Source organism: Scatophagus argus, chromosome 14 (assembly GCF_020382885.2).
Source record: "Scatophagus argus isolate fScaArg1 chromosome 14, fScaArg1.pri, whole genome shotgun sequence".
Classification (NCBI taxonomy): Eukaryota; Metazoa; Chordata; class Actinopteri; family Scatophagidae; genus Scatophagus; species Scatophagus argus.
The window spans coordinates 10,639,417-10,653,197 of NC_058506.1; the positions used below are offsets into that span (position 1 = coordinate 10,639,417).

Below are 13,781 nucleotides of genomic sequence, written 5' to 3' on the forward strand. Positions count from 1 at the left end.
TCATTCTTAAATAGATAGATAGATAGATAGATAGATAGATAGATAGATAGATAGATAGATAGATAGATAGATACTTTATTGATCCCGAGAGAAATTCAAGAAATACGTGAATGTAAAACCTTGAATGCTGACGAGAGAGCAGTTGCTTTCACTCTTACCATCCTGCATACTTTACCAATGCAAAGATAGCGAAGGAAGATTTCTCTCTCATCTCAGCTTTTAGTCTGTGGTGGGTCACCGCAGCCTCCGCTGCCACCACGGTAGCCACGCCTAGTTCCGTGAGTGTAGTGGGTAGTGGTAGCAGCAGTGGTAGCAGGGCCCTCCCTCTGTCTCTGCAGATAAATACTCGCAGCCTGCCTATTCCAGGCATGGATGACGGTTGCACTCAGACATGGCACTGCGACATTATACTCTCGACTTTAAGCTCTCTACGGCAGGTAAGATGAGCGCGATGAATTGGCCTATTACAGTCTGTGCATTCAGGTTACAGCCACTGCATCAGGGCTGCACGCTAGCTAGCCTGCTAATATCAACCTGCTAGTCTGTCACTGCCCTTCAAAACAGTCACTAGTGTTATATTGATTTGGATGAAACAGGGCTCGCAATGGCACAAACACATTTTTTTTTTGACAGTTTGAGGTTTGAAGCTGAAAGTTATTGTTGGTGAAATGTTAACGTTAATTTAATTTGCATGGTGTTGTCAGACGTTACACTTTTTTTTGAACTTGTTCATTCGGTCCCATTGCTGTGGTTAGCGGGGCTCAGTACCGCCTCTGGCTAACAATGTGAATAAGGTATGTTCAGTCTAGCGCGGTCGCACAGGAAGTGGCGCGTTTGCGGCCATTTCTGTAGTTTTATGTGCTGATATGTAATTCGTAAAGGCACTAGAGGAAGAAGAATTCATATCCTTAAACCATGTAAAAGAAGGAGTTCCACCCTGTTATGTTATTATATACATATTACTCAAGCAAAAGTAGCTCAGTATTTTTAGCAAAGTGTACTGACATTATCAGTAAAATTATGCGTACTTGTACTCCATTATATGTAAAATATATATTAGATAGTTTAGTGGCTTGACACTATTAGTGAAAAGTTTTAAGCATCTCATTCTTTTATGTATATGTTTTATGTATGTTTTTTATGTATATGTATATACATATGTATTTATTATACCATATAATACTATCTCTACAATGTTTTATTATTGCAGTTGTATTACAGATGCATTAAGGTGGAGATAACTTTGCACTGCTGTAAAAAGTGCAATATTTACCTTTACTTGAAATGTAGTGGACTAGTATTAAAAAAGACAGCAAATAAAAATACTCAAGCAAAGTACTGCAGATTTTTACAGCTCCTGTCTCTAACTTTCATTTTCAATAGAAGTGCTTTGAAAGCAATCCTGCTTGGCAGAAGGCCAAGAATATGGTGTCATGAAATACGTTATAAAATACATTTCAGTAGTGTGCATCACATTTTCATTTATCACTACTATATTTGTACTCCACTACATGTTGCATGTGGCATTTTACTCAGCTATAACTGTTGGTTACAGTGCAGATTAAGATTTTAAAATGTTTTATAAGCTTGTACAATACAGTGCTTTGTTTTACACTACAGTAAACTGTGCAACTCTAAATACATAATTAAAATGTCGCTTACCTGTTAGTCTCTTTGTAATAAAGAGATTACTTGTTAATCTCTGTAATAAATTAGCTATCCTAATAAATACATTATCCTGCATTATTAAATATGATCTGATACTGTCAGGGTCCATTTGTATGTATAATGCATACTTTTACTGTAATACTTGAGCTCATTTTGTGTATAATACTTTACTTTTACTACAGCATTATCTGGAATGGATGTGTATCTGCAATAGAGCATTGCTTTCATTTTCTTATTTTTATGTAATTAAAGGATATGTGCACTTCTTTAAGCAGTGATGCAGATCATGTATAAACGTGGCAGAGTATTGTAGATTTTTCACTGTTCCTTCTTCTGTCTTTTCTCAGCTGACTCTGCCTCGACAGTTCCTGGTCTGCTGTCCATATTTCATGAGCAGGAAATGACAGAGACTGTCCATGACACAAAAGGGCATGGATACCTTGCTACTCTAGTAGGCAAGAATGGCAGGTAAGAACATTTTTGTATTTTCAACATTGGCCTTTTCTCTTGAACAGAAGCATTGCATTTTCTTTCATCTGTGGTAGAGATGCAGGAACCACCAGAAACCTCTCAGAGTTGTGTAGTTTATTACATAACATTAGATTCTGACTATTAAGCCTATGGCCACAGCTATCACTGATGCAGAGGCATAATAGTCATAATAGTCCACGACTTGTCTGATTTTCAGGCTGAAGACATCCTGTATAAGTGACATTAATTCATTATAAAGTAGACGGAGATGGTTGTGACGCTTGACTGTGAAACAGCACACATTCTGTGTATCACGTTGCGCACACACAGACTCTGATGCATGTAGAGCACCTATGAGTACTTGCACTAGTATTCCAACTATGATCAGGTTTTCGTATCCCAGATGAGTGTTGCTCATTCAGCTGAGTGCCTGTTTGCTGCCCTGCTGAATGAGTTCAGGCTGGCCTTGGACCTTTTACAGCTTACTAAAGGTGTCAGTTTTACAGAATTCCTTGTGGATTCCAGTGGTGATAAGTAAAAAATAAATGATGGAAATAAATCTTCACAGAAACAAGAAAGCCACGTTTCTTAGCCTTATTTGAATGAATTAAGATAAAGTACATACTACTACACACTGATTAGTCAGCAGAGAGGACTCGTCACCATTCAAAGTTCTTTGCAACAGAGGAAACAACAAACCTTTTACAGCCACCTTTCCAGGCAATAGTTGTTTATTTTTTGGTTGGAGTATCAATTTAGTGAAATAAAATGTTCTACTCGCTTTATTTCTTTGTAACCATCTCATGTTTCCCACTTCATTTCCCAGGTTTGCTATTCTGCGTGTGCACTCCCAGGGGTTGGTCACCATTGATCTACAGTGTTATGAAGAGGATAACATTTCACAACTAGACAATGTATGGGATTTTAAAAAAAAAAGGATTACATAAAACTTACAATGCTTTATCTGTTTACACACAGCAAGTCCCACAGTGGAAGGATGTCATGCAAAGCTGCTAATCTTTAATCTTGTCAGAGGATTCAGTAACTTTTTTAATCACTCACAAACAAACCACTTTGTACAGTATTTCCTGGAAGCATAAAGATCAGTGCCAAAGAAAAAGAAAAAAAGCAAAAAAAAAAAAAAATTCATAAGATGAGGACGCGGATCCAACATTATTGCCTGCACATGTTGTCTACATGCCTCTGGCTTTGAAACAAGCACCTCCCCATACATGGCATATTTGTCAGTCCTCTAGAAGTAGAATTGTGCCCCAAGTTGTTGTTAAGCACCAGGAAAGAGCACAGTGAAACAATATGGCTTTTGTAATGTTCATTGCGTATGTGTTTGTTTTTTTTTTTTTCATGTGGCCCCACAAAATATCCCACTAATTGATGAAAATGTTTGTGCTTTTAAGCTATTATGGTGTTTCACTCCATTGCTTCTCCACAGCTTTTAAATGCACTGGAAAAGAAGCTAAAGGTTCTCTTAAATGGCAATATTACAAGGATTAAAAAGTAAGTTTCACATATTATATTTATTTTTCATGTATGTTGCAGTGATACTGACTGTGTTTCTCACTATTCACCCCAAGGCTCCCAGCCCTTGTACGAGGAGCAAAAGTTGACCGGTACTGGCCCACAACTGACGGCAGACTGGTTGAGTATGACATCGACCAGGTGGTGTACGAAGAAGATTCTGCATACCAAAACATAAAAATATTGCACTCACAGCAGTATGGAAATATCCTAGTACTCAATGATGACATTAGTAAGTACATACAACAATGCAGTACATGGTTTGTTTGTCTGTTTGTTTGGCTTCATCAACTGATGGAACTTGTATCTGTAAATGTGAAGGCGAATAATGTGTTAGTTTATATTATTATTTATAAGAAGGGATCCATTGTTTTGGGTGTTTTTAAGTGATACGTGATTTGCTTACCTTGCAGACATGGCAGAAAGTGACTTGGCCTACACCCAAGCAATCATGGGTAGTGGAAAAGAGAATTATGCTGGAAAAGAGGTGCTGATATTGGGAGGAGGTGATGGAGGAATCCTTTCTGAGGTGGTCAAACAAAAGCCAAAGATGATCACCATGTTGGAGATATCCTTTATGGTTTCAGTTGTGCTAAATGTTTTTTTTATGACTCTGAACATTGCTGTGCTGCTGGGTTGAAGATGTGTTTGAGGAATTGTAGCTTCTTTGTGGTCTATCAGCTTTATTGTTCAAACATTTGAAAACATATCAGGAATTTGACTTTGTGATTTCCGCAGTGAATTCACACATGTAGTTTTCTCTCACAGCGTTTTACCACTGCATGTAATCGTATATCCTGCACCTGATGGACCATTCCTTAACAGAGCGTGTACATTGACCAGAAGGTGATAGACGGGTGCAAAACGTACATGAGAAAAACTTGCGGCAATATCCTGGACAGCCTGAAGGGAGACTGTTACCAAGTGAGTGCTGAATGAATGCTCATCTGTTACTGCCATAAAATCTTCTCTGTGTCTTCGCTGAGCCTCACGTTGGTGGTTCGGAATAATATAGGGGTTAATGTCTGGAAATGTCCGAAGTCTGATTTCATACGGAATCGATTTTCAATTTGAAAATGGATTCCCAGTTGAATAAGTTGAAAAGGGAACACCATTCCCTGGTGTCTACTAAAATACAATATGAAACTCTACTAGCATTTAAGATGATGATTTGTAGCCTTTTCACTTTCAAAAAAAGCTGCCACTGTTAATTAATTAATGAATTAGTAGAAAAGCATCTTACAGTCATGGCTTTATGCCAGTAACAAAGCGAGGAGGAGATGGAGCACTCCGCTGTGTTTTTATTAATGTTATGCCTCCTGCAGTGGAGAATCTCCCTGCTGGAAAGCCTTCGCCGTCCAAGATGCTGAGCAGGCGCAGGGTTTTTCAAGCGAAACAGTCTGAGCATCAAGTTATTTTCTTCACTTCAGAGTTGGATTAATGCTGCAGTGTGTGTTGGTCAGTGATCTCATTTGCCGCTGCTGACTGCTGCTACGCTCTGTTAAAAGTTTTTCTCACAAAAGTAATTATTTAGTTATTAGATGAAAAAGTGCTTGCGCTCATGACCTTTTTAGAATGTGCAGGTGCTGAACTGCCCTTGTCAATATCATGTTTAGAAAATCAATTTTTTGACATTTGTAAATCAGTAGGAAATAAGAATCAAGATTGTTATGGTTTTTTGGGTCAGCAGTCAGGCTGTTGGAAGGTTTTGATCGTTTTAAGCTCATCGCGGCTCAGCATGCAATATAGGTTACCATGACGATCCACCAGCAAGAGACGAGACCAAGTAAAAGTGCACCTTGAATACACCTGTTCAGTATCAACCATATTTCAACAAGGAAAGAAACATAAGATTAAAGTTGAATGGATTTTCCTTGTCTAATCTTTACAGATATTAGTTGAGGACTGCGTCCCTGTGCTGAAGAAGTATGTCCAGGAAGGAAGGACGTTTGATTACGTAATTAATGACCTCACTGCAATCCCAATATCCACGGATCCCGAAGAAGGTTTCTCTATTTAAAAACTGTTTTATGTTTTTACATACACATATTGTTCAACTTCTGTCTGAGCCTGTCTAACTGTTTGTTGTAGACTCGACATGGGAGTTCCTGCGTCTCATTTTAGATCTGTCAATAAAAGTCCTGCATCCCTCTGGAAAATATTTCACACAGGTGAGTGTTGTCCTTAAATAACATGCTGAATGTTGTTGTACTGGCATTGTTAACACATCCACACAGGTATTTGTTCAATCAGCTGAGATGATCAGACATGCTTTTTGCTTCTTGCTTCCTCTTTTATTTCCATTCTGTCGATATCTGGGCAGGGAATATTACAGGGAAGCAGATTATGGTAGTGATATTTGATTTAATGTGTTATATGGAAAATCATTACTGTGTCTCATGACTTTGTTTTTTGTGTGTGTCTGCCACTATTCATCAGGGTAACAGTGCGAACATGACAGAGGCACTGAGTCTATATGAGGAACAGCTGGGAAAGCTCTCATGTCCCGTGGACTTCTCCAAAGAAGTGGTGTGTGTGCCCTCCTACTTGGAACTGTATCCTTTTCTATCAGAGGTCTTTTATAGTCTTTTATATATATATCTATATGTATATATATATATATAGAAAAGGAAAATGTAATAGTTGATGTAGTAGTAGTATTATAGATAGTAGTTGATACCATAAACTACCATAAAGCTTCCTACACAAGAGACAGTACTAACACACAATTCATAAGGTTTATGATTAATGGTAATATATTATATAAAAATATATAAAAATAAGACCCAACATGTGATAAACTGGAATCCATTGAGATGATTTATTCAGATATTCCTTTAGACAAAGAAATACTGTACATGTTTGCATGCCTTCCTAATCTTGTTTTGCACAGACTTTAACTGCTATTTGTCAGATGGGTTTTCTACACCGTATGGAAGAAGTAAAGAAAGATCTCCAGTTTTATCTGCTTGAATCCCCAGCGGTTGGAATGTTAATACTCCTCCCATTTCTGCTGTAGCCTTGAGGGTGTGTTCAGACTAAATGTGACCAGAAAATTAGAGGCAACACAAAATTTGGATAAATTCATATATATCATGTGGTGGGTATAAAATGTTTAAAAAAAAGAAACAAAAAAGATTAACTCTAGTAAAGTAATTTTGAAGTTCCTGCAATGTAAAATGATTAGTTCATACTTACACACGCTGACACAAACATGCACACACACAACAGTCTTTGTTATTAGCGACCCACAGCTGACTGAAAACAGCTGTACTGTAATTGGCTGTTTTGTGGTTATAACAAGCATGTACTTGAAAACACTTGAGCAGTCATATTAGTGTGACTGAATCTTTGTGTTCAGTCTGAACACAACTTGAAGGAGCTCTACGACAGTTTTATTATCACCTCTATTAACCCCGTTCTACCCCGACCTCCCTTCTCGTTCTTCCTGTTTTAGTTTTTACCATTATTTGCTACAACTTTGCTACAAGTTGTATTTTGTTTGCATCACTTGATTTTCAGAATGTCCATTTGCATGTAGTCTGAAGCAACTGTTATATGTTTAAACATTGCTTTGATACACTGATGTGGTGTAACCCCTCTTACAACGGGCGTGTGTTCTCTTGTTTTCTTTAGTTCGTTTTTCTTTACTTTGAGTTATTAGCTCAGATTGTGTGGTAGGGCAGTCTATAGGCTCAGTACTGCTGGATTGGATTACTTTTTAAGCTCTGTTTTTGTTACTGCCTCTCAAATGTGATTTGATTCTTTCAGGTTGTATCATGACAATGTGTCCAGTCAGGCTGAGGTGTTAAGAGTCCAAATGTGTTTTTAAAAGGGAAACAATTGCACCACTGTAATGCCACCTCTGTGCTTGTGCTGTTTGTATGTCATGTTTTATTAGCACCTTTGGTTTCTCCTGATTTATTTTGTGTTTTTAAGAATTTGATGCATGTAAAAGACAGGGGAATGTAGCTTGCGTGTACAGTACACAGGACGTGTACGCGTGATCAACCCTGTGGGACTGAGTTACATTTATTTATTCAATGTAATTTCACCAAATGCTGTTTTGTCCCACTTGAGATTTTTGTGACCATCTACAATTAAAGTGTTTTTGGGGGAAAACTGTTATTTTGATCCTTTTTTATTCTTTTATATATATTTTTTTAAGAAGACATGATTGTGATTAATAACAATCAAGAACACCCTTGGGGTATGTTAAGAAAGCACATCAGTATCAGCTGTGAACAGAAAATGTAGATCCAGCATGAGCCATCTGTTTGGTTTTGAATCGATATGTTATCGGTCACATCATTTAAAACCAGTGTTCTGCAAATATTGACAGAAACAGTTAGTGATCAACAGAAAATTAACTGGTTGACAGTTGTCATTTTTTTCAAGCAAAAACAGACAGGAGAAAACTGGTTCCAGCATCTGAAATGTGAAGGTTACCAGCTTTTTATATTTGATACAAACATTGTACAATTTGACCAAGAAGACAAGCAATTTTAATTATGTCACCTTGGGCTTTAAGAGTGTCAATTCATTTATTTTATGTAGCACCAAAGTTATCTCGTGACACTCTGTAGACCGAGCAGTCTAGACCATACCCTTTAATCCAACCTCCCAATGAGCAGGCACTCGGCCGCAGTGGATTTTAATTACTCAAACAGTCATCGTGTGATTTATGAGGTACGCAGATCGCGATATTTTTCTTTCCTAGGATGACAAAGTTACGTTCATCCGGACAATGTTTTTGACCTTGACATTTTTGACATTCGGCATGTGATTGGATGTTTCACACTCATTTAATATTTATGATATGACTTCGCCATCCAAGAAAGAAAGAATTCTTACAGGTGAGCTCACTCTTGTTGTTATCTGTCATAAGCTCTGACATAATCCTAGCTGCTGTAGCCTACTCTCCCTACGGTGTGGTTGCTCAGCTCTGGCAAACCAACTGTGGCTGGTTAACACTGAATGCATCACTAGCTGTGTGTCCACATGGGAATGTTGCCACAGACACCAGGTTCATAAACATTTATCTGCAATGTGTGAGCTCGTTTGTCAAGGGTTTGAATATAATTTATACCCATTTTATAGGCCCACACTGAAGACTTAATCAGTAGTTAAAAGTAGTCATTAGTTGAGGCTGTCAATTAGATTTTTGCTTCCTCATTTCAAGGCCTGAGGGTGTGAGCTTGTGCGAATAATTAAATAGAAAGTTTTAAGAATGGATTTGCGCTGCACACTGCTCTTGTAAAGCACCTGTCATGATTGTGTACATGTCAGGACAAAAATCTGCTGATTATTTGACTTAAACCATGTTTGTTTTTGTTCAGATTGCAGCGGATGAGAGCAGAATGTGCCTGAAACTAAGCGACGGATGTATTCAGTGCTGCTGTGTACTGGGAGACAAAACCCTAAAAAGTCATATTTTAACACATTTTTTATTTCTAATATATTTAAAATTCTCCTGGGATATGATTGAACAACATCAAATCACAATGTTTGGATCACTGGGATGAAAAAAGTACTAAAAAGGGAGGATAATATAACTTCACTGAGCTCTATTTAAAGTAGTTGAATGGTATCACCTGCTCTGTGTCACAGCGGGAAAAGCACATGATAAGTACAGGACTGTAAAAATACATAATTATACTGCACACCCAAAAGCTACATCAGCGTCTTTTCATACTCACCGAAATCTTGCAGAGCTGGTCTTGCATGCTTGTTCTTATGGAACTAACTAACACTCCTTGCACATAGCTGCAGGGCTCAACGTTCCTCAACATAGTTGTTTTTGCATCTCTATTAGACTGGCAACCTCATGAAATACCCCAGCATAGCTTCACCCACATTCAACCTGAGCCGATGATTAATAAACCAGAATAATTTAAAACAGCTTTGAAGTTGTGCAAGTATGTAGTTATTAGATCTGGTGATTTGTTACCCCTGCACCACTGCTTTGAGGCTTTGCTGCACAAGTCTGTTTGACTAAATGTCTCTGACTGAACAAAATATATCTGAAATCTAGTTAAACCATTGTTTGTAGGTTTGATGAATCTGACGTCATGACATGTAGTCAACACCATATGTCAAATGAAGAGGTTATTCTAGTTGTTACCGGCTGGACAGGTTTCTTACAGGTAAACAGTGTGAACATTATTATCCAAGAGGGATGGGGAGCAGTATGACCTTCAGGTTTAGTTCAGAAGTAAACTGAGCACAGTGCACACTAATTTTGTTGCAGCATTAGAGATTAAGATTTCTATTGCATGTGGACCATACAGAGAAAAAAACAGTGATATGAAATTAAGTTATTAGTTAATAAAATCACATTCACTAGCTTATATACTTCACTAAAGTCACTGCAGGAAATACTGTCTAGTCATTAGTAACTGATTTATGGTTGCATAAATATATCAAAAAGAGTAAAGTAGAGCAATTTAAATAGACCATATGTCAGTTTTATTCATATGTGGGTTCAAAGAGATGTGAATTTGCTTTTAACCTAATGGAGATATAAAGCACACTAACAGGTGGATATTTGATGTATGTGCACAAAAGTGGATGATGCTGAGGTTCAGAAGAACCCTACAGAAGAATAATTTGTCCACATCCAGAGGTAGCAACTGTGACTATAGGAGAAATCTTATGCAGATCTATTTTAATCCATTCAGGGTGATAAAATAAGCATAAAACTCCTACAACATTATGTACATTATGTACATTATGCTACACAAATGTGCCATTTTGTGCCATTAGTATGACTTATACATCTCACAAATTCTGATAGAGATGATAATGAAATTGTGACAAATAATGCACATACAAAGGGGTGGGCAGTATCATCATGTTCATATCACAACACAAGTATAAGAACTTAAAATAATATAGTAGCCACTTTATACCTTAAATTATTTTATGTGTTTCTAAGAAGTTATACTCAAGGTTGCACTGTGGTGTCAAAAGTGATCAAAGATTTTCCTGTAATAAAAAAGAAATATATAGCTCCATGTTAAAACAGTGGAGTGTGGGGGGGCATTGGTGCGGTCCGTGTTAGTCAAAGGTGAAACAACAAATTACGATTCAGGAAGTCCAGCTGGAGTAACAGATTAGATCCCATTCAGACAGAATCAGGCATTGTGACGCTTAGCGCAGGGTTGTGGGCAGCGTGGGCGGATATAAGTGGGGGAGTATTGTTTGCCTTGATAGCGCCCAGTTTCTGGCTCCCTGCTTTGGAGGAACAACTCTTCCAGAGAGGCTTCCTCCATCCACAACAAGCTGGCAGAGTAGTTTCCCTGCCCTCCCCTCGTGGTGCAGTCTCCTGGCAAGACGATGTTGATAGAAACTCAGAGCAGACCTCTGACTGTTTGTGCGTGGGTCTTTTTTTGGGCCGGTATGATAAAATCTGTTTCAACCCGACACTGAACGTGTGGGTCAACCAGCATTTATATTAAAACATTAGACACTTCCACTGTATTAAAGCAGAAGACTGCTATTTATAGTGTCATTTTATAAATTTAGCACTAATGGCTTGAACAACAATATTGTTGTCCACCTTAGCGTGATTTTGGGTTGAATTTCTCCAAAAGTTGGTTCAACTGTTTCAACTTTTCACTTTTTTTCTGTGGTCTGAAGAGCCACAAGGGGAGGATGAATGGCTGATTTGGTCTGAATGAGGCCAAACACATTAAGTGCACTACCTGCTCAGCACCAAATGGCAGACAGCCAAAGTTAGAAACTGGATGGTGAACACAGTGGAACATTCAGCAGCTAATGAAACAGATATTTCCCTCAGGGGCTGGTGGAAATCAAATCATAAGTTAAAGAGAATTAATATTGGACTTACATCTGCCAGGTGTCCACAAGCACAACTCAGCTGCTGAATGTGTAAATAAGCACCTGCTAACAAGTTGGCTATATTATCATAAAAGGTCATAAGTAAGTATGTGTTCCCACCAGTTTCTGCTGCCCCAGTAGCCAAAGAAATCAGCAATTGCAAGTGTTTCATAGCAACCTTTTTTTAGCAACACCTTGCATTGGAAGACTTCATATGGTTCTATTATTTTGACAATCACGATGAATTGTCAGTATCCACATCCTCCATGCAGCATATTATTAGAAAGTAAATCCGCCACAATCAAAAGCATCAAAATCAGAGTCTCCCACTTCGAAGTCAAAGCTGTTGTAGTGAGGGGAGTCGAGTGCGGGGCCTGTGGCGTGGTATGCTCCTGCTGGACCCATGCCAGAGAAATCCGTGTTGATTGGCAGGTCAGGAGCTTTGGCTTCCAGATTAGAGAGTGAGCATGCACCGAGGTAACCCATAGCAGAGGAAGCAGCAGCCCCTCCCATTAGCAGATAAACCGCCCTCACTGCTTGAGCATTACTGATCGTACCATGACGCAGACACCCTACTGAATGTGCGCCTCCTTTGTAATACTTTGAACGGGGAGAATTCTTGCCTGTTGGATTGAACGGTTTGAAGGAAAGAAGTTTTTAAGATTATTAACACAAGTCAAACAAAAACCTGAAGAGCTTGATTATTTACGAGTTAACAAACTCACCTTTCTCCCTTGGGGAAGCGCAAGTCATAGGCCCTGGAGAGGAAACCTCTGTGTCACTAATTGGTGGAGTTGGTGGATCCTTATCCAGGATTTGCTCAGGCACCAGATCTTTGAGGGTAATGTGTGGTGGCACATGATGTCGCTTACATGGACTGAGAGGTGATGAGAGGCTCTGTAGGAAATGCAAGAATTTTGTAAATTATGTCACTTCAGATTTTCAAGTAGCACCGTATCAGCCTCAGTTGTACTTTGCGTTAAGCTAATTTGCAACACATTAAACTATGGTTAACATGGTAAACATTATTATATAAAGCTTACAAAAACAATTACTTTAACTTATTAACTTACCTTTTTCACTTTTCTCAGCATATTCAGCCATTGACTGAAAATGATAAAAAATGATTCTGTTATTACCTGCATGCACATAATACATCCATCAGTACATCAGTTACAGTGCATGCCAGTGAAATAACTGGGTAGGGTGCAAGTATGGAATGTGCAGTATTTTTAGAATGTGGCCATAATTCACCCAGAACACCTCAGAATGTGATCAGGTCTCTGTGTCCACGATGCATCTTGGGTACGTTCACATGTGTAATTATGTTGCATTCCATTTACCTTGAAAGTTGAAAGCTGAGGTTGGGCTCGACGCCGCACCCATGCTGACAGTGTTCCAGTATAACAAGTTGGAAAACCAAGATAGATTGCTATAGCCAGGTTAGCCATAATTAGCAATACGGGTTAATAACAAAGCATTATGCAGTATCTTGTGCATGCAAACACTGTAGTAACAAGTCCAATCCATAAAAGCTGGATTGTGCTGTGCCATTTTGGAGGTTCCTCAAACTTTTTGAGGTGAATATCTGAGGATGCTTTCCAATTTAAATTAAAATGTAACTCACTGTTAGACCTTTCAACTCATGATCTGATTACCCAAGATGCATGCCAGGTGTAAACAGGACCCAAAATACTGCTACACAATACTGGCTAGAACTGTAATTTGTGGCGAAAAGAATCTGTGGTGGGGAAATATTCTTCTGATATTGTGAAATACTAAAGCAGAGGAGATGGTGAGGAGGGCTTCAATGTCTATGAGAAATTTGAGCAAAATCTGAAGTTGAACTTTAGCTGAATCCAAGATGTGGACAGAAGGTTTGGAACAAGGAAAGTAAAGCAAGCAGTGACCTGCAGTCTGCAGGGGTTTCAGCCAGCAGCAGCAGGTATTTATTCTGAGGGAGGATCAGAGCAAAGCAGCAATCCCTGCATCCACCGGAGGGTAACTTAGGCAGGTCTAGGATCTCCTTGCCTTCCACAATAGCCTCACAACTGCTCTGCAACAGCACCAGCTGATCGGGGGGTGACAATGCATCATGGCACACAAGAAGACTGCCCTCAGCTGTCAGGAGCAGAAACCTCTTCTTCCACTGCTTGAAAATAAATCCACCTGGATAAGAGAAGCAGGTTGGAAAATGTATAAAATATATACAAATAGAACCTGCTGGAGAAATTATGCTTTGAGAAACTTTTCTAGTCGTAGCC

The 13,781-nt window shown here is 38.7% G+C and overlaps 1 protein-coding gene across 1 annotated transcript; it reads left to right on the forward strand.

The window, feature by feature from the left end:
• Positions 1-264: 264 nt before the first annotated feature.
• Positions 265-7,797, forward strand: sms (spermine synthase). The gene is made up of 11 exons (XM_046411396.1): positions 265-437; positions 2,016-2,136; positions 2,966-3,053; positions 3,590-3,654; positions 3,732-3,907; positions 4,089-4,243; positions 4,510-4,599; positions 5,567-5,681; positions 5,767-5,846; positions 6,115-6,230; positions 6,590-7,797. The coding sequence occupies exons 1-11, from the start codon at positions 392-394 to the stop codon at positions 6,618-6,620; spliced, it is 1,083 nt and encodes a 360-aa protein (XP_046267352.1). The 5' UTR covers positions 265-391; the 3' UTR covers positions 6,621-7,797.
• The last annotated feature ends 5,984 nt before the right edge of the window (positions 7,798-13,781 follow it).